Source organism: Gobio gobio, assembly GCF_949357685.1.
Source record: "Gobio gobio genome assembly, chromosome: 1".
NCBI classification, from domain to species: domain Eukaryota; kingdom Metazoa; phylum Chordata; class Actinopteri; order Cypriniformes; family Gobionidae; genus Gobio; species Gobio gobio.
In genome coordinates this window covers 65212941-65238305 of record NC_137097.1, presented here as the reverse complement: position 1 = coordinate 65238305, position 25365 = coordinate 65212941, and the positions used below count along the sequence as shown (strand labels likewise).

At 40.9% G+C, this 25365-nt stretch overlaps 1 protein-coding gene across 2 annotated transcripts; it reads left to right on the top strand.

Annotated features, from left to right (window-relative positions):
• Window positions 1-729: 729 nt before the first annotated feature.
• On the top strand, window positions 730-23733 carry colgalt1a (collagen beta(1-O)galactosyltransferase 1a). Of its 2 annotated transcripts, XR_013817909.1 has the most exons (13): window positions 730-1115; window positions 13142-13252; window positions 13332-13449; window positions 15368-15502; window positions 15602-15806; window positions 16605-16724; window positions 18751-18827; window positions 18921-19027; window positions 19103-19235; window positions 19600-19727; window positions 19824-20030; window positions 20477-21263; window positions 21713-23729. XR_013817909.1 is itself a non-coding variant. In XM_079835083.1 (12 exons), the coding sequence occupies exons 1-12, from the start codon at window positions 895-897 to the stop codon at window positions 20742-20744; spliced, it is 1830 nt and encodes a 609-aa protein (XP_079691209.1). In that variant the 5' UTR covers window positions 730-894; the 3' UTR covers window positions 20745-23733. The 2 variants fall into 2 exon arrangements, 1 of the variants encoding a protein (XP_079691209.1); XM_079835083.1 differs by having other exon boundaries at window positions 20477-23733.
• Window positions 23734-25365: the final 1632 nt, after the last annotated feature.

The window sequence follows — 25365 nt, the reverse complement described above, 5'->3', positions numbered from 1 at the left end:
TGAATGTTAAAAATGTATATTAAAGGATCGATTTAAAGATATTTTTAACAGGTTTGTCTTAAGGACAAATAAAATATTTTACCATCTAAATTCCATATGTTTATCACAATTTTAAATTATTTTTGGAATAAAATAAGTCTGTCCCCAGGTTTTTCGTAATTGTCACCTCCCTCAACAAAATCCACCTTAATACATCCACCTTAAATATTTTATTTACTTAGTAAACATGGAAATATTAGTTGAAGATGAAACTCTCTTCAGCACAAGAAAATAAATCAATTTTTATTTAGCGTCATTTCCACCGTGGCTGTAGTTTGGTTGAATTATATACAACAAATATAAAAATAATCTGTTTATGTTTATTATGAGTAAACAACATGCTAAGTCCAAAATTAGCTAAACATGAGGGTGTGCAAATATTGCAGAAAAACTGCTAAAATGTCATTTCCACCTCTGGGCCTTAAAGGTGGGTATATTACATTACCCCAGGAAGAATAGCAACTGGAATGTCAGGAGCTAATGGGGATCTTAATAAACAAACAAACAAACATTACTGTCTATTGAGGTTTATCTCGGATTTCATAATGTGTGTTCCGAGGATGAACGAAAGTCTTACTGGTATAGAACGACATGAGGGTGAGTAATTAATGACAGAATTTTCACTTTTTGGGTGAACTAACCCTTTAAAATGGGTCCCTCCCCTTTAAACGTCAGCGTAACATCCCCTTTAACGCGCTCGTTTGCAGTGTTGTCAATTCAGGCTGATTTTGGTCGGCGGAATTATTTAAACTAAAGTTACCCCTTTTCAACTTTCTGCCTGCTCATGAACTGGGTGTAACTGTGGTTTAGCTGCAATAGATCGTATGTCTACTTGTAAAGGGTCAGTGCTGTACAATGCTCTGGTTCGTGTTGTTCGTGTCGGTGCTGTGGTGCTGTCTGATGAATACTGGACCAGCTCAAGGATACTTCCATGAAGAGCGCTGGAGCCCGGAGTCCCCCATATTAGCTCCGCGAGTAATGATCGCTCTCATCTGCCGTAACGCACAACACTCTCTGCCGCATTTTCTTGGCACTATTGAGCGCCTCAATTACCCGAAAGACCGAATCGCGCTCTGGTAAGTGTGTGTGTGTGTGTGTGTGTGTGTGTGTGTGTGTGTGTGTGTGTGTAGTGTGTGTGTGTGTAACGGCGTGCCTGCTCATTGACTGTTCTATTTCGGATGCCATAATGTTAGAAATATCAAAACACATGATGCCTGTGTGTGTTAATAGCACTTAATTTTGATGTGTGTGAACATCTGTCTGCCAGCAGCTCATGCTATGGAGGGGCAAACTGGAGAGGGGAAAAAAATGGGAGGGGTTCCTCCAGATTCAATGCGTCCCTCTCATCACTACCAAAGATTGCATTTATCCCGTAAAGTTGTCATTGTCCTAACCAGTGAATGAAGAACTATGTTGCTAAGGTGTCAGTTACCAAGTCTTGTCCTAGAACACATTGAATTGCCATATAATGCCAAGGGAATATATGTAATACAGCCAGTTATAGCTAATATAGCCAGACTACCTGCTTATGGTGAACAATGTGGAGTGTTAGCTTAGAAATGTTCACTGTATTAATAATTAACATAGCAAAATTAAATTATTACACGTCTGGAATACTTGATTCTGATTGGTCAAACGCTCCATTTAGAGGTTAAATGTTTTAGAATAATTACTGGTCAGTGGAATAATGTACAGTGAAATGGACAGTGATAAGCTCATTGTACATTATTACTTATACTGATTTATTTGTAAATGTGTGTGTGTGTTTTTAACATAGTTTATGGGTCTATTCAAGGGATAGTTCACCCAAAAATGAAAATTCTGTCACCATTTACTCAACCTCATTTTGCTCCAAACCTGTATGAGTTTCTTTTTTCTGTTGAAACAGACAGTTGATGGTTGTCGGTAGCTATTGACTTCCATAGTAGGAAAAAAAAATGACTATGGGCGTTAATGGCTACTGTCAACTGTGTCTGATTATCTATTTTCTTTAAAATGTCTTCCTTTGTGTTTAACTGAAGAAAGCCATACAGGTTTGGAACAACATGAGGGTGAGTGAATGACAGAATTGTCATTTTCGGGTGAAGTATTGCTTTAAAAGTATCACAAATATGGATTAAGCCTTTTTCTTAATAAAAAAAACTGTCAGGTGTTGGAGCTGTGACTCAGAGGTTAGTGCACACGTTCCAACACGTGTTCCCATTTCCCTACTCTTATTTTATAAATGGCAAAAATACTTTACTGTATATTTTCTTTATGTTGTAATTAAGTCCATCCAAATTAATTGGTTTCATTCATGTGAAAAGCATAATTTAATATGACTGAATTCACCTGACTTACACCAGCAAAAATAATAGTTTAAGATTAGATTAAGTAGAAATAGTTTTTTTTTTTTTTAGGTTAACAACTGCACAGTTTCAGTTCTGCACTGAAGCAGGACATTTATGTTCATTAACATTGTTGGGGAAAGTTACTTTTAAAAGTGAATTGTTACAAAATTGCATTACTCCCTAAATAAATAACTTATTTACTTATGTTACTTATGGGAAGTAATGTGTTGCGTTACTTTTACGATCGTTTCAGCCGCGCTGCCATTCTGGATTGCAGAAGAATATAACCGAGGAGAATAAAGTTCAACATTTCTTACTTTAGCAATAAAGCTAAAAAACATCAGCAGCAAAGACATTAGATTAAATTATTTAACATATTGCAGGTTTGTGTAATATTCTAAATGTGCATTTCACTGTTTTTATTGATTTTGAGGAATACTGAATCTGTTTTTTGTGCTCATGAGATGAGTAAATGCCTGCTCACATTTAGTCTAGAACTACAAAAACCATCATGTTTACACAGCGCACACAACAGTACATAAAACTAGAATGTACATTTCCTGAAGAAAATGTGAGTGGTGCTTGCCGTGGCAAAATTCGCCACCCGGATAATGCAAAAAAGGCAAAAAACATGTCTGTAGGATGTTCTGGGGCTGAGATATGGCTTATTCATGTGTTTGTACGGTTACTAGGGTACTGTAAATGGTTACTAGGGTGTGGCTATACAGTTTATGTTTTGATATTTAAAGAATATTGGCCAGTCTGAGTCAAAAGAGACCACCCTCATGTCTGTACGATGTTCTGGGGCTGAGATATGGCTTGTTAATGTTGATATATGGTTGCTAGGGTGCTGTAGCTGGTTGCTAGGGAGTGGCTATGAAGTTTGAATGTCACTAGTTATTAGCTGCTTGATAGGCCGATTCAAATGAGACCAGGCCCAAGTCTCTGTGATGTTGTGAGGCGGAGATATGATCACATAAACCTCTTCTCCATGTTAAGTCAATGGGGACTTGATTGGGACGATTTTTTTCCCGCCGAAAACTAACATCATACACCCGATCGCTTAGAAGAGATATAGCACACCTCTCCTCAATAAGCCGCATGATTTGACACCTCATTCATGGGTCTGCGACATACGGTGCCGGAGGAGTAGCGCCCCAAAGTTTCATAAAAGTGAATAGTAATCACAACACTAGAATGTACATTTCCTGAAGAAAATGTGAGTGGTGCTTGCCGTGGCAAAAAAATCCTCTCGGATGCTATGTTGTGTGTAGTGGATTCTCACCCGAAACCAAAGAGGCCACCCCCAAGTCTGTACGATGTTGTGGAGCTGAGATATGTCCTATTCATGTGTTTGTACGGTTGCTAGGGTACTCTATATGGTTGCTATGGAGTGGCTATACAATTTATGGGGTGACATTTAAAGACTATTTGCCAGACTGAGTCAAAAGACCCAACCCCCATGCCTCTACGATGTTCTGATGCAGAGATATAGGTCCTTGTAAACGGTTGCTAGGGTACTCTGTTTGGTTGCTATGGAGGGGCTTGGCAGCATCCAACGATGATACTGCTTGTCTGTATGAATGATATAAACCAACCCCCATGTCTCTAGGATGTTCTGAGGCAGAGATATAGGTCTTGGTAAACGGTTGCTAGGGTACTCTGTTTGGTTGCTATGGAGGGGTTTGGCAGCATCCAATGATGATACTGCTTGTCTGTATGAATGATATAAACCAACCCCCATGCCTCTATGATGTTCTGAAGCAGAGATATAGGTCTTGGTATACGGTTGCTAGGGTACTCTGTTTGGTTGCTAGGGGGGCTTGGCAGCATCGAATGATGATACTGCTTGTCTGTATGAATGATATAAACCAACCCCCATGTCTCTACGATGTTCCGAAGCAGAGATATAGGTCTTGGTACACGGTTGCTAGGGTACTCTTTTTGGTTGCTAGGGGGGCTTGGCAGCATCCAATGATGATACTGCTTGTCTGTATGAATGATATAAACCAACCCCCATGTCTCTATGATGTTCTGAGATAGAGATATAGGTCTTGGTATATGGTTGCTAGGGTACTCTGTTTGGTTGCTAAGGGGGCTTGGCAGCATCCAATGATGATACTGCTTGTCTGTATGAATGATATAAACCAGCCCCCATGTCTCTATGATGTTCTGAAGCAGAGATATAGGTCTTGGTATATGGTTGCTAGGGTACTCTGTTTGGTTGCTAAGGGGGCTTGGCAGCATCCAATGATGATACTGCTTGTCAGTATGAATGATATAAACCAACCCCCATGTCTGTACGATGTTCTGATGCAGAGATATAGGTCTTGGTAAACGGTTGCTAGGGAACTCTGGTTGGTTGCTATGGAATGTTTTGGCAACATTCAATTATGATACTGCTTGTCAGTATGAATGATATAAACCAACCCCCATGTCTCTACGATGTTCTGATGCAGTGATATAGGTCTTGTTATACGGTTGCTAGGGTACTCTGTTTGGTTGCTATGGAGTGGCTTGGCAGCATCCAATGATGATACTCCAAAGGCTGCTTGTCAGTATGAATGATATAAACCAACCCCCATGCTTCTATGATGTTCTGAGGCAGAGATATAGGTCTTGTAAAACGGTTGCTAGGCTGCTTGATAATGGTTGCTAGGGCGTGGCTAGGAAGTGTTGACGGTGATTTATGATTGGCTGTTGATGCCCAGAGTCAAACAAACCCACCCTCGTGTTTCTATGTCACTTCTATCCAAAGATATCCCTTTGATCTCTTTCAATGGTAGTCTATGGGATCAGTTGCTAGGGAGCTCTAAATGGTTGCTAGGGCGTGGCTTCATAGGTTGACAATCATCCTGAGATAGTGATTGGCTGTCTGAGTAAATTGAGCCCACCCCCTTGTCTCTGAGACACTGTGAGCCAGAGCTATGGTCAATTCAAAATCCCTATGCAATTTCCCATAGTAAGAGAAACACATGAGTTTTATGGGACGTCCCTCCCCATAGTAAGTCAATGGGGCAAATTTAGGCAGCTCCTGCACCCCAGGGGTACAACTCACACCCCATTGCGATGTGTCATCTTAAAGGGCCTGTCAGCCTCTTCAAATGTGGTGACACACAAGTTTCTACGAAATCCTCGCTTAGAGTTATGACTTGTTAAATGTTTTTGACATTTTTCCCAATGTTAAGTCTATGGGATTTTTTTCGCTACTTTTTCGCCCCTGGGGCGAACACCGCACCCCCGACCCCTTAGAAAAGATATAGCACACCATTCCCGAATAGGCCGCACGTTTTGACACCTCATTCATGGGTCTGTGACGAAAAATGTGGGAGGAGTAGCGGGACAAAATGTTGTCCGGAATAAGAATAATAAAAACTAGAATGTACATTTCCTGAAGAAAATGTGAGTGGTGCTTGCCGTGGCAAAATTCGCCACCCGGATAATGAAAAAAAGGCAAGCAACATGTCTGTAGGATGTTCTGGGGCTGAGATATGGCTTATTCATGTGTTTGTACGGTTACTAGGGTACTGTAAATGGTTACTAGGGTGTGGCTATACAGTTTATGGTTTGATATTTAACGAATATTGGCCAGTCTGAGTCAAAAGAGACCACCCTCATGTCTGTACGATGTTCTGGGGCTGAGATATGGCTTGTTAATGTTGATATATGGTTGCTAGGGTGCTGTAGCTGGTTGCTAGGGCGTGGCTATGAAGTTTGAATGTCACTAGTTATTAGCTGCTTGATAGGCCGATTCAAATGAGACCAGCCCCAAGTCTCTGTGATGTTCTGATGCGGAGATATGATCACATAAACCTCTTCTCCATGTTAAGTCAATGGGGACTTGATTGGGACGATTTTTTTCCCGCCGAAAACTAACATCATACACCCGATCGCTTAGAAGAGATATAGCACACCTCTCCTCAATAAGTCGCACGATTTAACACCTCATTCATGGGCCTACAACAAACGGTGCCGGAGGAGTAGCACGCCAAAGTTTCTTCAAGGTGAATAGTAAACACAACACTAGAATGTACATTTCCTGAAGAAAATGTGAGTGGTGCTTGCCGTGGCAAAAAAATCCTCTCTGATGCTACTGGAATGCAAAAAAGCCAAGCAACATGTCTGTAGGATGTTCTGGGGCTGAGATATGGCTTATTAATGTGTTTGTACAGTTGCTAGGGTACTGTAAATGGTTACTAGGGTGTGGCTATACAGTTAATGGTTTGATATTTAAAGAATATTGGCCATTTTGAGTCAAAAGAGACCACCCTCATGTCTGGACGATGTTCTGGGGCTGAGATATGGCTTGTTAATGTTGATATATGGTTGCTAGGGTGCTATAACTGGTTGCTAGGGAGTGGCTATGAAGTTTGAATGTCACTAGTTATTAGCTGCTTGATAGGCCGATTCAAATGAGACCAGGCCCAAGTCTCTGTGATGTTGTGAGGCGGAGATATGATCACATAAACCTCTTCTCCATGTTAAGTCAATGGGGACTTGATTGGGACGATTTTTTTCCCGCCGAAAACTAACATCATACACCCGATCGCTTAGAAGAGATATAGCACACCTCTCCTCAATAAGCCGCATGATTTGACACCTCATTCATGGGTCTGCGACATACGGTGCCGGAGGAGTAGCGCCCCAAAGTTTCGTAAAAGTGAATAGTAATCACAACACTAGAATGTACATTTCCTGAAGAAAATGTGAGTGGTGCTTGCCGTGGCAAAACTCGCCACCCGGATAATGCAAAAAAGACAAGCAACATGTCTGTAGGATGTTCTGGGGCTGAGATATGGCTTATTCATGTGTTTGTACGGTTACTAGGGTACTGTAAATTGTTACTAGGGTGTGGCTATACAATTTATGGTTTGATATTTAAAGAATATTGGCCAGTCTGAGTCAAAAGAGACCACCCTCATGTCTGTACGATGTTCTGGGGCTGAGATATGGCTTGTTAATGTTGATATATGGTTGCTAGGGTGCTGTAGCTGGTTGCTAGGGCGTGGCTATGAAGTTTGAATGTCACTAGTTATTAGCTGCTTGATAGGCCGATTCAAATGAGACCAGCCCCAAGTCTCTGTGATGTTCTGAGGCGGAGATATGATCACATAAACCTCGTCTCCATGTTAAGTCAATGGGGACTTGATTGGGACGATTTTTTTCCCGCCGAAAACTAACATCATACACCCGATCGCTTAGAAGAGATATAGCACACCTCTTCTCAATAAGTCGCACGATTTGACACCTCATTCATGGGTCTACACCAAACGGTGCCGGAGGAGTAGCGTGGCAAAGTTTTGAAAAGGTGAATAGAAATCACAACACTAGAATGTACATTTCCTGAAGAAAATGTGAGTGGTGCTTGCCGTGGCAAAAAAATCCTCTCGGATGCTATGTTGTGTGTACTGGATTCTCACCCGAAACAAAAGAGGCCACCCCCAAGTCTGTACGATGTTCTGGAGCTGAGATATGTCCTATTCATGTGTTTGTACGGTTGCTAGGGTACTCTATATGGTTGCTATGGAGTGGCTATACAATTTATGTGGTGACATTTAAAGACTATTTGCCAGTCTGAGTCAAAAGACCCAACCCCCATGCCTCTACGATGTTCTGATGCAGAGATATAGGTCCTTGTAAACGGTTGCTAGGGTACTCTGTTTGGTTGCTATGGAGGGGCTTGGCAGCATCCAATGATGATACTGCTTGTCTGTATGAATGATATAAACCAACCCCCATGCCTCTATGATGTTCTGAAGCAGAGATATAGGTCTTGGTATACGGTTGCTAGGGTACTCTGTTTGGTTGCTAGGGGGGCTTGGCAGCATCCAATGATGATACTGCTTGTCTGTATGAATGATATAAACCAACCCCCATTCCTCTATGATGTTCTGAAGCAGAGATATAGGTCTTGGTATACGGTTGCTAGGGTAATCTGTTTGGTTGCTAAGGGGGCTTGGCAGCATCCAATGATGATACTGCTTGTCTGTATGAATGATATAAACCAACCCCCATGCCTCTATGATGTTCTGAAGCAGAGATATAGGTCTTGGTATACGGTTGCTAGGGTACTCTGTTTGGTTGCTAGGGGGGCTTGGCAGCATCCAATGATGATACTGCTTGTCTGTATGAATGATATAAACTAACCCCCATGTCTCTACGATGTTCCGAAGCAGAGATATAGGTCTTGATATACGGTTGCTAGGGTACTCTGTTTGGTTGCTAGGGGGGCTTGGCAGCATCCAATGATGATACTGCTTGTCTGTATGAATGATATAAACCAACCCCCATGTCTCTATGATGTTCTGAGGCAGAGATATAGGTCTTGGTATATGGTTGCTAGGGTACTCTGTTTGGTTGCTAAGGGGGCTTGGCAGCATCCAATAATGATACTGCTTGTCTGTATGAATGATATAAACCAACCCCCATGTCTCTATGATGTTCTGAAGCAGAGATATAGGTCTTGGTATATGGTTGCTAGGGTACTCTGTTTGGTTGCTAAGGGGGCTTGGCAGCATCCAATGATGATACTGCTTGTCTGTATGAATGATATAAACCAACCCCCAGGCCTCTATGATGTTCTGAAGCAGAGATATAGGTCTTGGTATACGGTTGCTAGGGTACTCTGTTTGGTTGCTAGGGGGGCTTGGCAGCATCCAATGATGATACTGCTTGTCTGTATGAATGATATAAACCAACCCCCATGTCTCTACGATGTTCCGAAGCAGAGATATAGGTCTTGGTATACGGTTGCTAGGGTACTCTGTTTGGTTGCTAGGGGGGCTTGGCAGCATCCAATGATGATACTGCTTGTCTGTATGAATGATATAAACCAACCCCCATGTCTCTATGATGTTCTGATGCAGAGATATAGGTCTTGGTAAACGGTTGCTAGGGTACTCTGTTTGGTTGCTATGGAGTGGCTTGGCAGCATCCAATGGATACAGCTTGTCAGTATGAATGATATAAACCAACCCCCATGTCTGTATGATGTTCTGATGCAGAGATATAGATCTTGGTAAACGGTTGCTAGGGTACTCTGTTTGGTTGCTATGGCGTGGCTTGGCAGCATCCAATGATGATACTCCAAAGGCTGCTTGTCAGTATGAATGATATAAACCAACCCCCATGCCTCTATAATGTTCTGAGGCAGAGATATAGGTCTTGGTAAATGGTTGCTAGGCTGCTTGATAATGGTTGCTAGGGCGTGGCTAGGAAGTATTGAAGGTGACTTGTGATTGGCTGTTGATGCCCCGAGTCAAACAAACCCACCCTCTTGTTTCTATGACACTTCTATCAAAAGATATCCCTTTGATCTCTTTCAATGGAAGTCTATGGGATCAGTTGCTAGGGAGCTCTAAGTGGTTGCTAGGGCGTGGCTTCATAGGTTGACAATCATCCTGAGATAGTGATTGGCTGTCTGAGTAAATTGAGCCCACCCCCTTGTCTCTAAGACACTGTGAGCCAGAGCTATGGTCAATACAAAATCCCTATGCAATTTCCCATAGTAAGAGAAACACATGAGTTTTATGGGACGTCCCTCCCCATTATAAGTCAATGGGGAAATTTGAGGAAATTTGGGCAGCTCTAGCGCCCCAGGGGTACAACTTATACCCCATTGCGATGTGTCATCTTACAGGGCCTGTCAGCCTCTTCAGATGTGCTGACACACGAGTTTCTCCGAAATCCTCGCTCAGAGCTATGAGGGGTCAAAGTCTCCGCAATGTTAAATCCCATTGACTTTTCGGTTACTTTTACGCCCCTGGGGCGAACATCGCACCCCCGATCCCTTAGAAAAGATATAGCACACCATTCCCGTATAGGCCGGTCGATTTGACGCCTCATTCATGGGTCTGTGACAAAATTTGTGGGAGGAGAAGCGCGCCGAAAAAGTGGCCAGAAGAAGAAGAAGAATAATAAGCCATTCCTGGGTTACATAGTATATATACGCCTTGCTAAACAAGCTCCACGAATATTAATAAGTATGGAGATTAACAATATTGATGCCTTGCTTCGCAAGGCCCACTAATAAGTATGTTTGAGAGTGATGGTGATGCCTTGCTGCGCAAGGCATCACTAAAACCGTTCTGGGGCAAGATAGTAATAGTGATGCCTTGCTACGCAAGCACCACTAATAAACCGATATGGGGTGAGATATTAATATTTAGGGCTTGCTACGCAAGCCCCACTAATATTAATAAGTATGGAGAATAACAATATTGATGCATTGCTTCACAAGCAACACTAATAGGTATGTTTGAGAGTGATGGTGATGCCTTGCTGCGCAAGGCATCACTAAAACTCGTTCTGGGGCTAGATAGTAATAGTGATGCCTTGCTACGCAAGCACCACTAATTAGTAAAAATATGCGTGTAATGCAATTGTAAATGCAATGTTATTCTTATTAAATATAATAAAATATTTAACTGTTGTTAACTGTAACTGTTGTTTTAATTGAAGAACACCCAGAAACATGACTCATGGTTGATTAATTTAATATCAGTACTCCTAGTTTCTGTTAATAAAAAAACTTAACTCACAACTTACCATAATTACAGCAAAAAATACCAGACATGGCCTATAGTGGGAAACCTTCGACTATTGTGTCGGACAACTGGGGGCCTTTGAGTAAAAGAAGTTGAGAACCACTAATATAACAGTCATGGTCTACTGTTTAGAGAGTCAGACTGTAACCCGAAGGTAATTTAGGATTTTTTTTTTAAAGCTGCTGTCCGTAACTTTTCTGTGTTCAAGATTTACAAAAATTATATAATGAAAACGTACAACATGAATCCATTTTCCAAACTGTGTGTTTGTCTTATCCTGAATCATTATGGTACACTTATAATACGTGTTTATATTGGGACTATTTCAGACCGGTCTGGTAGGAACCGCTGCGGATGAGCACAGTCCCTGCGTGACTCGCCATAGACATAAACAGAGAGAAGTAGCTCCGGCTGCAATGTTCTTCTGCAAGACGCATACAGTTCTGTTTATTAACCACTAGAGCGCAAAAAGTTACGGACTGCAGCTTTAAAGGAACACTCCACCGTTTTTAGAAATAGGGCTTATTCAACTTCTTTCCTACATTTAGATATGTGGGCAAATGCATTTTTGTCTCATTGCATGCATTGTTTTAGTTTGGCAGGGTCGCCGCTAGCTTAGCTTAGCTTAATGAATGGAATCCTATGTTGCCAGCTAGCATGTCCCGAGTAAAAGTGATCCAAAAAAAAAAAAACCTCACCTAATTACTTCTTGTGGCCTGCGTATTCACAACGAGTACAAATAGCGATGCAGATTAAGACTAGGCAATTTCCTAGGCAGATATTGACTTGGGACTATATTATGGGGAAGCACAGGTGAAGCACTGCTACTTGAGCGCAGAGATATCACGCAACACATGAAATCAAAGTTTGGGTGCGCCCAAGTAGCAGTGCTTCGCCTGTGCTTCACCCTAATATATTATTAGGCTATATATCGCTATTTGTATTCGTTGTGAATACGCAGGCCACAAGAAGTAATTAGGTGGGTTTTTTTTTTTTTTTGATCACTTTTACTCGGGACATGCTAGCTGGCAACATAGGATTCCATTCATTATGCTAAGCTAAGCTAGCGTAAGCTAAGCTAAGCTAGCTAGCCATTCACCCTGCCAAACTAAAACAATGCATGCACTGAGACAAAAATGCATTTGCCCACATATCTAAATGTAGGAAAGATGTTGAATAAGCCCTATTTCTAAAAACGGTGGAGTGTTCCTTTAAGGATTAAGGATTTTTTTATTGTCATTCCAAAAACATGGTACATGAGCTGGAATTAATTTTGGTACTGAGGTCCGGTTAAAAACCACTCAAAAATAAATAACTCAACTACTCATCATAAATAAATATACCAATCATACACACATATATACACATTAAAACCTGAAATTGGAAGAATAATAGAATTATTCTTCTATTACTAATAGAAGTAATAAAATGAGATCATCGATCAGTCATTTTTAAGACACAAAAAAGGGTACTGAGGTACCCTTGAGCAAGGTACTTAACCCCCAATCGCTCCTCAAGCGCCACAGCAAAAATGGCTGCCCTCTGCTCTGGGTGTGTGTGTGTGTGTGTGTTCACTACTCCTAATGTGTGTGCACTAACTTGGACGGGTTAAATACAGAGGACAATTTCCGCGTATGGGTTACTATGCTTGGGCTTCAAATGTCACTTTCACTTTTTCAACGTTTCAAGACTTTGTAACAATCTGGCTTGAATTCATGTCCTGAATCCATCTGTACTGTAGTAGTAGTTGTTGGCCAGAGTTATGTTCTCACAGGTCCGTGTGGCATTCAAACTCTGTTTGGATTTGTAGACTCTTAGGCTTCACAGCTGTGCTCTGCTGCAGGAGACGCATCTGGACTGGGAAAGTCATGTTGTAATGAGAATATCTGTTCTTGCTAAGACCGAGCCAGTGAAAAGTAGGACTCAGGGTCTACTCTAGCTCATCTGTTTACTTGATCTCTGCTCCTGTGTATCTGTGATCACCAGATAGCTTTGCAGTTTCACTTCTCATGTTCTGCAACTCTTTTAATCTAGTTCTGCTGTAAGAAAGTTATTTTCCCTGTTTCTGGTCTAAATGTGTCTTATGAACTCAAATATGGTGTGCAGGTAATCATACGCTTGTGGTTAACTCATGTAATCTTTAGTTTTCACCAGATATTGTTCTTTGTAGAAAGTAAAGTGCACATAATGAGCACCGTCTCTATGTTTCTATTTCATTGCTGACAGGGTAGCAACCGACCACAATATTGACAACACTACATACCTACTGCGAGACTGGCTCGTCAATGTACAGAAACTCTACCATTATGTGGAGTGGAGGCCAAAAGAGGAACCAAGGTTTGTCATGTTCCTTCACTTGTGATTTCGTGGGATGGGTAAATTTTTGCATTTCCTTGCATTTCTCTTACTTACTCAGAGAATATCACAATGAGGAAGGACCAAAGGAGTGGACGAACGAGCGCTACGCCTACGTCATGAAACTGAGGCAGGCAGCGCTTGAGTCTGCACGAGAGATGTGGGCAGACTATATCATGGTGAGATTGCTACACTCTCACATTCCATTCTCTTTGTTAGGACCATGCATCTCCAAGTAGGTAAATAGAGACTTGTGGCGATTGGTGTAATTCATAAAAATGTGCAACTTCCAAAAGGGAATTCTCAATAATTAATGTTTTTATTGAAGAAACTTCTGGAATCGTCAAAATACACTCACCTAAAGGATTATTAGGAACACCTGTTCAATTTCTCATTAATGCAATTATCTAATCAACCAATCACATGGCAGTTGCTTCAATGCATTTAGGGGTGTGGTCCTGGTCAAGACAATCTCCTGAACTCCAAACTGAATGTCAGAATGGGAAAGAAAAGTGATTTAAGCAATTTTGAGCGTGGCATGGTTGTTGGTGCCAGACGGGCCGGTCTGAGTATTTCACAATCTGCTCAGTTACTGGGATTTTCACACATAACCATTTCTAGGGTTTACAAAGAATGGTGTGAAAAGGGAAAAACATCCAGTATGCGGCAGTTCTGTGGCCGAAAATGCCTTGTTGATGCTAGAGGTCAGAGGAGAATGGGCCGACTGATTCAAGCTGATAGAAGAGCAACTTTGACTGAAATAACCACTCGTTACAACCGAGGTATGCAGCAAAGCATTTGTGAAGCCACAACACGCACAACCTTGAGGCGGATGGGCTACAACAGCAGAAGACCCCACCGGGTACCACTCATCTCCACTACAAATAGGAAAAAGAGGCTACAATTTGCACAAGCTCACCAAAATTGGACAGTTGAAGACTGGAAGAATGTTGCCTGGTCTGATGAGTCTCGATTTCTGTTGAGACATTCAGATGGTAGAGTCAGAATTTGGTGTAAACAGAATGAGAACATGGATCCATCATGCCTTGTTACCACTGTGCAGGCTGGTGGTGGTTTAATGGTGTGGGGGATGTTTTCTTGGCACACTTTAGGCCCCTTAGTGCCAATTGGGCATCGTTTAAATGCCACGGCCTACCTGAGCATTGTTTCTGACCATGTCCATCCCTTTATGACCACCATGTACCCATCCTCTGATGGCTACTTCCAGCAGGATAATGCACCATGTTACAAAGCTCGAATCATTTCAAATTGGTTTCTTGAACATGACAATGAGTTCACTGAACTAAAATGGCCCCCACAGTCACCAGATCTCAACCCAATAGAGCATCTTTGGGATGTGGTGGAACGGGAGCTTCGTGCCCTGGATGTGCATCCCACAAATCTCCATCAACTGCAAGATGCTATCCTATCAATATGGGCCAACATTTCTAAAGAATGCTTTCAGCACCTTGTTGAATCAATGCCATGTAGAATTAAGGCAGTTCTGAAGGCGAAAGGGGGTCAAACACAGTATTAGTATGGTGTTCCTAATAATCCTTTAGGTGGGTGTAAATCAGGGTTAATTCGTTTAATTTTTCACACAACTGAAATGCTTGATTCTGATTGGTCCGTTGCGACATTCCAAAATCCCGCACCGCTGTATAATGGCCGCTCATCCGAGTATTTGAGACCGGTGTTTCTTTCGTGTCTCTCGTATCACATTCAAATGCCGTCTTATGTACTTTAAAATGATTCATAGTAGACCTGTGGCAATATTGTCAAAGTGTTCGCCTTGTTGCAAGAGCACCGCTGTACAGTATAAGATAATAAACGAGTACGATTTTAATACAGATTCTTCTCAAATCAATATTTCATGTTTATGTTGTGTAAAGCTGTGTAATAATAAGTGATATGTACACACTGTACTTTATCCCTTAAATGGCCGTCTTGTTCGTCTTGGCTCAAATCTGCAAAGAGGACACAATCAGAAAGTTGTACTTGATTTTACTTCAAGATCGAGCTTCTGGTGATTTATCTTGAGCAAATTTTGCCTTTTCATGCATGCATGAAATTGTATTGTTATTTTAAATCTTTCAGATGACTGATTGTGATAATCTTCTGATCAACCGAGACGTCTTATGGAAACTAATAAAGGAGAACAAGACAATCGTGGCACCAATGATGGAGTCCCGTGCTGCCTACTCAAACTTCTGGTGTGGAATGTCATCCCAGGTACAGGTCTTGTGAATATTTGTTTGTAATGCTTCATAACACTTTCTTATGGAATATGAACAAAAAAAGTGATGTATATATTGCGTTCATCTACACTAGGGCTACTATAAACGAACTCCTGCCTACATCCCCATGCGTAAGCAAGTGCGTAGGGGTTGCTTTGCCGTTCCCATGGTGCACTCGACTTTCCTGATGGACCTGCGGAAAGAAGCTTCCAGAATGCTGGCTTTTCACCCGCCACATCCAGACTACACCTGGGCCTTTGACGACATTATAGTCTTCGCTTTTTCAGCCCGCATTGCAGGTGTGTGCCTCAACAGAAAACAAAATTAAAGTAATTTACTTTCCCTTATGGTGTTCTAAACTTGTATGACTTTCTTTCTTTTGTGCAACACCACATAAGATGCACTGCCCGGCCAAAAAAAGTTTTTGGATTTAAATAGGCAAATGCTTAGTCATTGATTGAATCATTATTGCAGTGATTATTATGTTTCTAGCATGTTATATGTTTGGCAACAGTTCTTCTAACCCTGATTGATGGAGTGTGTAGCTTTTCATCTCTTAAACAACCATGTAGGAAGACACATCATGACCATATTCCAGAATCACAATGTCAAGATTCATCAGGCATGAAGGATCATTTTCACACATGAATCGGCACCTCTGAGTCCAGACCTTAAATTCATTGAAAGTCTTTGGGATGTGCTGGAGGAGACTTTACAGAGTGCTGGACTCTTGCATTGTCAATACAAGATCTTGATGGAAATAACATCACAACATGTATTTCCATCAAGAGGTGCATACATTTTTTTTGTCAAGATCTTGTTTTTGATCAATTAGGGTTAGAAGAACTGTTGCCAAATTCTAGAAACATAATAATCACTGCAATAATGATCCAATCATTGGACTCTTAAGCATTTATATCCAAACAGCCACTTTTTTGGGGGGCCAGGCAGTGTACAGGTGTACAGTGTACAGGTTTGGAATGACATGAGGGCGAGTAAATGATGACAGACTTTACATTTTTGTGTGTTCTACCCCTTTAAGGGTATATTGTGCATATTATTTCACACTTTTATTTGCATTCTTTGTTGTTTTGCAGAGGTTCAAATGTTTGTTTGTAACAAGGAAACCTACGGGTATCTCCCAGTGCCTCTTCGTGCCCACAGCACTCTGCAAGACGAGGCAGACAGCTTCATTCATACTATGCTGGAGGTCAATGGTATGTTTCAGCTGTGAAATAAGAAAAAGGTCTGCTTATTACCACCTTGGGTTACACTTTAGTTTGATACGCTATAACTATAAGTAACTTTGCAACTACATGTCAACTAACTCTCATTAGAGTATAAGTAGACTGTTCGGTTAGGGTTAGTGGAATAAATTGACACGCAGTGCTGGGTAGATTAATATAATCAATAGAAAAGTAACTAGTCTAATTATGAGAATTTTAAAATGTAATATAATCTAATTACAAGTATTTATTTTTTAAATCTGATTACATAATCCAGATTACAGTAATTAGTTACTACCCAGCACTGTTAGTATGTAGTTGCAAAGTTACTTATAGAGGGTATGCGCGTGACGTCACCACCGGCCAGAGTGACTGCGTTTATGCACACTGAGTGGCAAAAACAAGCCAGACCCACATCAAGATGTTGGGTCTGGGAACACACCATTGGCAGGGCTCAATCCGAGGGGCGGGATAAACGGTTGTCTTCCAAATTCCCTCTGCACGCAATAGGATAGCGCTACGACCAACCAGAGCAACGAAGAAGGTGAAGCGGAGCTAGTTGATAGATTAAACTTTTGCCGTATCCGGTCGGCAAAACTTTTCTTAAGAATGACTTCAGTGCCGTTCTTTGTTCTTTCCTCAAAGAAAAGCTTAACTCCAAGTCTTCCAGAGTCACGGCCAAAGCCAATTCGAAAGGCCGCTGTTCGCGAGCTTCATTGTTTTCAAGTAGCACACGGTACCGCGCAACTCTACCGTCATTATGTTAAGCCGCCCACCGACTCTATACACGATGTGATTGGCCTGACTAGAGTTTGGTTTTTTCAGCTCGCAAGCCAACGGAGAGTTGCTAGACGACCCTGGCTGGAAATTAGATTTGCTGCCGCTAGGGTGCGTCTAGATTTCTAGGCTAGCAAAAAGACTGAGCGGCAGCAGTGGTTTTCAGCGTGAATCCCGCGAAAAACACACAAAACACATCTAAAACGGGAAAGAGCTTTGAGATTGACTGCATAAATAGATTTGAGAAGAAATCCGAGCTGTATTTTTAGAGACTGCAGAAAAGCTACAGAAAAGAGAAGCAAATGGATCGCTGCAATTCACAGAAACAATGTGACTCCAGGCAGCGAAACAATGGATTTGCAGTTATCATTTTGTGTCAAAATACTGAATTATGAGGTAAAATCTATTGTATTGTTTTATATTGTATTGACAACTCACCAATTAAATATTTTCCTTTGTATATTCTGCATAATTGGATATTTTTAAATAAACACTGTAAAAAACAACAACACGTTTTAAGGCTGGAGAATATGACGATATATATATATATATAACATTGATATAAGTGATCACCCGGATTTAGACCTACCTATATTGTATTTATATAAAGCATTCACAGGCAAATTTGTGCTATTGTAACCCCTCCTGTTCGACCCGCCCACTCCAAGCGGGACTCGAACCCGGGTCCGCCGGCTAAAGGCTGCAACCTCTAGCATCAGTCGCTAGAGCGTCTCTTGAGGAGTGAGGTTTACTCGCACAGCGACTACTAGCTGGCCTCCGTTACACTATGTACTTCCCCGGTGTTGAAAACGGGCTCCTATAAATGTCAGGAAACACGATACCTGGCGGCATATCAATATCCATGGATCACTGGATCTTTGGTAAGTTGTAAGGAACACTATATCAAGTCCAAACTTTAGTTTAAAGTTTAAAATTATAATCGTTTGTTTTACTCGCGTCTTCGCAGTTTCCCCTATTAAATCCAGTCGTGCAGCAGCTCTTTTGCCCCTCAGTCCCAGCTGAGGGGGCTTGTTTGGCGGGAAAGTGAAGTCAATGCATACCCTCCATAGTCAGTAGAATGTCTGTTGGGGTCCATCAAAATAAAGTGTCAGCAGACAGTCTACTAATACTGTAATGACTGGTAGTTGACACAAAGTTGCAAAGTTACTTATAGTTAGAAGAACGTCTAAAGGGGACTGTTGAAATAAAAGTGTCACCCCACCCCTTTTTTCATTTACAGTGCGAAATCCTCCAGTTGAACCCTCCAGATACTTGGCCAAACCTGTCAAAAACCTTGACAAAATGGGCTTTGATGAGGTAACTAGGCTTTTATTTGTGGGTCCATTTTAGCGATTTAAATGATTCTTTAGTGACTTTGCATTCATTGAATGCTTTTATGCGTTTTAAAAGGTGTTTATGATCAACCTGAAGCGGCGGGACGACCGTCGTGAGCGCATGCTGATGGCTTTGAGAGAGCAAGAGATCGACTGCAAGATTATCGCTGCTGTTGATGGCAAGTAAGTTCACTTCTGCTACCCTAAAAACTAATGCATTTGCAAAACATTTGCTCAAAGCTTCTCCTTTTCCTCCAGAGCTATGAACGTGAGTGAGATCAATGCTATGGGAATCCACATGCTTCCCGGCTACAGTGACCCGTACCACGGCAGACCTCTCACAAAAGGAGAGCTTGGATGCTTCCTGTCCCACTACAACATCTGGAAAGAGGTCTGGCACACATCCCAGTTTGTAGTTACATTCCAAAATGTAGTGAGTCGCCTAGCTGTCTCTTATGCTCACCAAGGTAAAGGCTCACCAGTAAAAGATTTCTACTGAAATATATTTTATGTGATGCTAGAATTTTCGGCATTATTACTCCAGTCTTCAGTGTCACATGATCCTTCAGAAATCATTCTAATATGATGATTTGCTGCTCAAGAAACATTTCTGATTATGATCAATGTTGAAAACAGTTGTGCTGCAGGTGTTTGGCTATGAACAAGGTTTCTCACAGGGCTACCTACATTTTGGAAAAGCCCTGTGTTAATAATCTAGAATAGATAGACAGCTCACTATGTGCTGTGCTACGCAGATTGCAGACAGAGGGCTGAAGACCTCGCTTGTGCTTGAAGATGATTTGCGGTTTGAGATTTTCTTCAAGAGACGCCTGCAGAATTTAATGCGGGAGGTGGAGAGTAAGGGTCTGGACTGGGACCTCATGTGAGCGGGTCTACTTTCTTTGACTGCACTCTATATTTGTTTCATGTATTGATGGGAGATTATTCATGTTGGTTATTGTATGTTGAACCCTTGCAGTTATATTGGGAGGAAGAGGATGCAAGTGGACCGGCCTGAAAAAGCAGTGCCAAACATTCGCAACCTGGTGGTGGCGGATTATTCCTACTGGACCTTGGGTTACATGATGTCATTGCAAGGAGCCAAAAAGCTCCTCAAAGCTGAACCGCTCAGTAAAATGTTGCCTGTGGACGAATTCCTTCCTGTTATGTTTAATAAGCATCCTGTGTAAGTACTACAAATGCAACACTGAACTACAAATCTTAACACTGAACCAAAAGATACCGAAAGGCGTAGGGATACGTTCACAACCTGATTGGTCAGCTTTTTTTTTTTTAGATGGAACTTACCGGACATCCAAAACAATGCTGTGAGCTAGGGCTAAATGTGCTGGTTGTATGTGCGTTGCTGCTTATGATGGTATTTTGACCAGCTGAGAACTTGTGAAGAGCTTATAAAATGTGTAAAGGAGTCAAAACAGCGGCAGGAATCCCTCCATCACACACACAAATGAAGATCGGCTAAGATCTTAGATAGCAACCATATAGCAACATGCAATACTAAGCAACTATTCAGACTTTTGTACAAGAAAACATTATTATTATTATTATATGTCATTATATGTTTTGCTTTTGTCTTGTATAACATCTCTGTCTTCATCTTCACACCTTCAGATCAGATTACATGGAGCAGTTTGAGACGAGGGACCTGAAAGCTTTCTCAGCAGAGCCCTTGCTCGTGTTCCCTACGCACTACACGGGCGAACCTGGCTACATCAGTGACACTGAAACCTCCACGGTGTGGGACAATGAGAAAGTACGCACAGACTGGGACAGGAAGCGCTCGGGTAAGACCCGGGAACAGGCTGAGATCAGCACAGAGGCCCAAAACTCAGATGTGCTCCAGTCTCCCCTGGACAGGACGGCCCGAGACGAACTATGAGAGACATTTTTTTGGACACACCGCTGGACTTGCTTCTGGGGGACGTTCCACCATATAAGCACAATATGAGTGAGCAGAAGAGGCCCTTTTAGAGATTTTTTTTATTATTATTTGTTGTTTGCCAGAGAAGAAGTCGAGCTTAAACGTTTGTGCCTTCATTTGTAGATTATCAAATTGGTAACCGTGACACGAATGTGCTTCCTAATAAGTACAGCACCTGTTCATCCTGCAATAAAGATGCCAGGTGTTTAAAAAAACAGTTTATGATTATCTTAATCAGTAACACATTATAGTGAGGTTCCATTTGTTAGCATTAGTTAACTGGATTAGCTTAACAATAATAATAAAAAAATCTTCTAAAGCATTATTTATTCTTGGTTAATGATAATTTCAACAGTTGCATCAGTTTATATAATTTAAAGAAGCCCATTTATTTTTGAAAATAGGCTAATTTTCCAACTCTCCTAGAGTTAAACAGTTGAGTTTTACCGTTTTCGAATCCATTCAGACGATCTCTGGGTCTGGCGGTAGCACTTTTAGCATAGCTTAGCATAGATAATTGAATCTGATTAGACCGTTAGCATTTCTCTTTTAAAAATATGACCAAAGAGTTTTGATATTTTTCCTATTTAAAACTTGACTCTTCTGTAGTTACATTGTGTACTAAGACCACTCTCTGTGCAAGCAGGTTGTCACGTTGGTTATGTTGACGGAGGTTAGCCTATTTTCAGGCACTGCGTAATATCATTGTGCAACTTTACTCATGGTTCCTTGATTATTACGCAGGAATGAGAGTATAGTTCCTAGCCATATTGGTCTAGAAAATCCGTCGGTCTTAGTACACGATGTAACTACAGAAGAGTCAAGTTTTAAATAGGAAAAATATTGAAACTCTTTGGTCATTTTTTTGGAGCGAGATTCTAACGGTCTATGCTAAGCTATGCTAAAAGTGCTACCGCCAGACCCAGAGATCAGCTGAATGGATACAAAAACGGTAAAAATCAACTGTTTAACTAGCCTGGATGCCAGCCGAACTTAGCCCCGCCCACAACATTTTTACTCGGGCAGTTCGGTCTGGACTTGATCCATAGAGAAGTAATTATGCCCGAACAGAAACTGTTCGGACCAATGAAATTGTCAGGGCGGGCTTTAGACGATGATGGACAGATGATCAACAGTAACGTAATCATCCACGTCATCAAAGGCGCTTGGGTTGAGTTTGTTCTAATCCTAAACGGAGAACTTGTTCGTATATGCATTCACCTTTACTATTTCTCTCAGAAATGATGATCGTGTTGGGAAGTACTCCGTGTATCCTTACATTCTTTTTTCACAACACCGGCAAAGTTCGTTTACACTCATCTTTTTCTTCTAACGCTAGGCTACTTATTCCAGCGTGCGTGCAGACAGGGTTGCCAAGTTTTACAACAAAACCCGCCCAATTGCTAACGTTCCTCAAAACTAGCCAAAAACAAGCCCAAAAGCTTTCCAGGGGGTTCTCCGGGGAAAAAAGGCATTTGGGGGGTAAAATATGTGTTATTTTGGAAGGACTGCCTGCTAAAATTCGCATTCCTGGGTCTGTATATCACATAATTGGGGTCGCTTCAACCCGTGGACTTGGCAACACAGTGCAGTTGAGTTCTGTTGACATTTGACTACTAACGTTATGCGTCGCTCGGTCGCTCCGTTGCTCTGATTGGTTGTAGGTCTATCCAATTGAGGTCTTTCCTGGTTCGGTTGAAACACGCCCCATAATCACAGCCCAACGGAGCAGTATCAGACTCATATTCTGACTAGAATTGAGTATGACGATGTCAGGCTACTGTTTAACTCTAGGGGAGCTGGAAAATGAGTATATATTATGCTTTTTACATTTTCAACTTTCTTTAGTGTGTAATGTTGCTGTTTGAGCATGAAAAAGGTCTGCAAAATTACTCCAAAGGAAGTTACTATCTATATCTGTGAGCACTGGTCCTGAACTCCTTGAAACGCCTCCATTGTAGTCTTGGGTTTTCTTTCTGGGAACGGACACGTGACAATATTTCTCATTTAAATATGCTCATTTGCATATGCAAAGTAAAGAGGGCGAGGCCTGGTTGAGTTAGTTAGTAGTGTGCTGAAACTCACAGTTATGGTAACGGGCGTGACATTTCCGAAACAAGCTCGAAGCGGTTGACCAATCACAACACACTGGTCCAGCTGACCAATCAGAGCACATTGCGCTTTTTGGAAAGAGGGGCTTTCATAGAGGCAGGAATTAAACAGTGTTTCTGACAGACTAGAAAAACAGGTGCTGCAACGATGTTAAATATGTGAAAGACGATGTGTTTTTTGAACATTCAATCATGAAAGCCTATGTAAAAGGGCATAATAGTTGTGTTTTTTTATTAACTAATGAAGTAAACATAAAGATTCATAAACGTTGTAAATATATATTCTTTAACTAATGTTAAGTAATGGACCTTATTTTAAAGCATTACATTTTAATCAGTCTGTAAAAAAAAAGCTGAAATAATGACAAAATTGAACTCTTTGTTTTACAGTGTTCACATTCCAGACATGAACATTTTAATAATAATAAAATACACATGAAGCATGTTGTTATTCTAAGGTATGAAGCATGTTATTTTTAGGCCTTGATATCATTACCACCTTTGGTGGCGTTTCAGGCTGTGACTTCCTTTCATCGAAGCCAACAAACGTACACGCCTCACTGTGTGGTTTTGCTGTCGTGTCATCAGGACAGAAATGAAAGGTTTACACATATTCCACACGGCAACATTCCAGATTTTGGTCTCTTTACTTCTTTGCTTTTTTTTGACACAGAACAGCCTAACAGGCTTCAAATGTGCTTGATGTGAATTTTTGTGATTGCGCTGTTTAGTCACACTGCCATACTATCAGTATGTATGTAACTGTGACTGTATCTGTATTTCACCAACTGTGCCTTAAATATAAAGAATGATTAAAAAACATTTTCACTGTAAGGAATATTATGTCTCTCTTTGTGGCAGATTTGTTAGATGGAGACTGCATGTCAATTCTGTTGAAGAGATATCTGTAGAAATGACGTGGCCATTTAATCCAACGTCATATCAACATCTATATCAATCTTCCAGAGTTAATTATATCACAGCTGTGTTAGCCACAAGACAAACATGATGATGCTGGCACAGGCCTACAAACCGCTCTCCTGCAAGCTGAAGATAGAGGGAGGGTCATGTGACTACTGCTTTGAGTGTAGCTCTCAATTCATTGGTGGGTAAAATTAGCTTGAAAGCTAGAGGATATTTAAAAAGATAAAAAATCGGAACAAACCGTATGTAGCATAAAACAGGGGCTTTCCATGCTTATTATACCAGTGTTGTGAAGCATATGCCACTGTGATGTCCAAAACAAAATGTGTTTATCAGTTATTTTGTTACTTTAGTTTTTCAAAGCATGCTTCTGTATGTTGTGCTGAACTTTGAATGTACTCCGAAATCCTTACCTGTGTCACGAAACACTTGTAGAGTCCTGTACAGAGTAAACTCAAGAGTCAAACAAAAGGAGTTGCTCTGCAAAACTTCAGAAGTTTGGTGTCTGTAATTAGATTTTTCTTTATGTGATTGAAATGAGTCTCTTATGATCAGAAAGGCTACATTTATTTGATCAAAATACAGTAAGTATTTGAAATATTATTACAGTTTAATAACTTTTTTTTATTTAAATATGTTTTATAATGAATTGTATGCATCAGTCTTCAGTCTCATCATTCAGAAATCATTCTAATATGATGATTTGATGTTCAAGAAACATTTCTGATTATAAATGTTGAAAACAGTTGTGCTGCTTCACATTTTTGTGGAAAACAAGATACATTTTCAGGATTTTTTTCAGGATTCTCTGATGAATTATGAAATAGAATGATTATAGAAGTATTTTACAGTCACTTTTGATCAATTTAGTGTGTCCTTGCTGAATAAAAGTATGGGTTTCTTTCAACAACAACAACAACAAAAAAAATCTTATTGACCCCAAACCTTTGAACAGTAGTGTATGAGTAATTATGATTTACATGTGTTTCAGAGTTCAGTAATCTAGTTTTGGGCCCGACCTGGAGCTGTGAGTGTTTTCTGCACAATCCCACCAGATCACCAGGTCAGGAAAACTATATTTGTGAAAGTTGTGAATGTGTAGATGTATTTGCAGTACTTTTTACTTGATGGTTACACATTAAGTTTTTAGTCATTTTAAATATTTCTTGACAAATTATGAAACCATCTTCCCCATGGTGTATGTGTGAGTGGAAGTGAGATGATTTTGCTCAGAATGAGTCAGCCATCACCGAGTTACCTTCCTGCTCTTCCTGTGTCTCAACCACCATCAGCCAATAGGGGGCAATGATGTGAGGTTGCATTTCATTAGCAGAATGCTAAAGCAAGATTCAGGCTCATGCTTCAAGTGTTTGGTGTAATGCATTACAAATAACGTGAGTTATGTAGTCAGATTACTTTTTCAAGTTCTAGGCTAGTTAGGAACTAGTAAAGTAACGCATTCATTTTAAATTTACAAGAAAATATATTATATAATAAAAACACTTTATACCCAAATGTCAAAACATTTACTCGAATCAATGAAC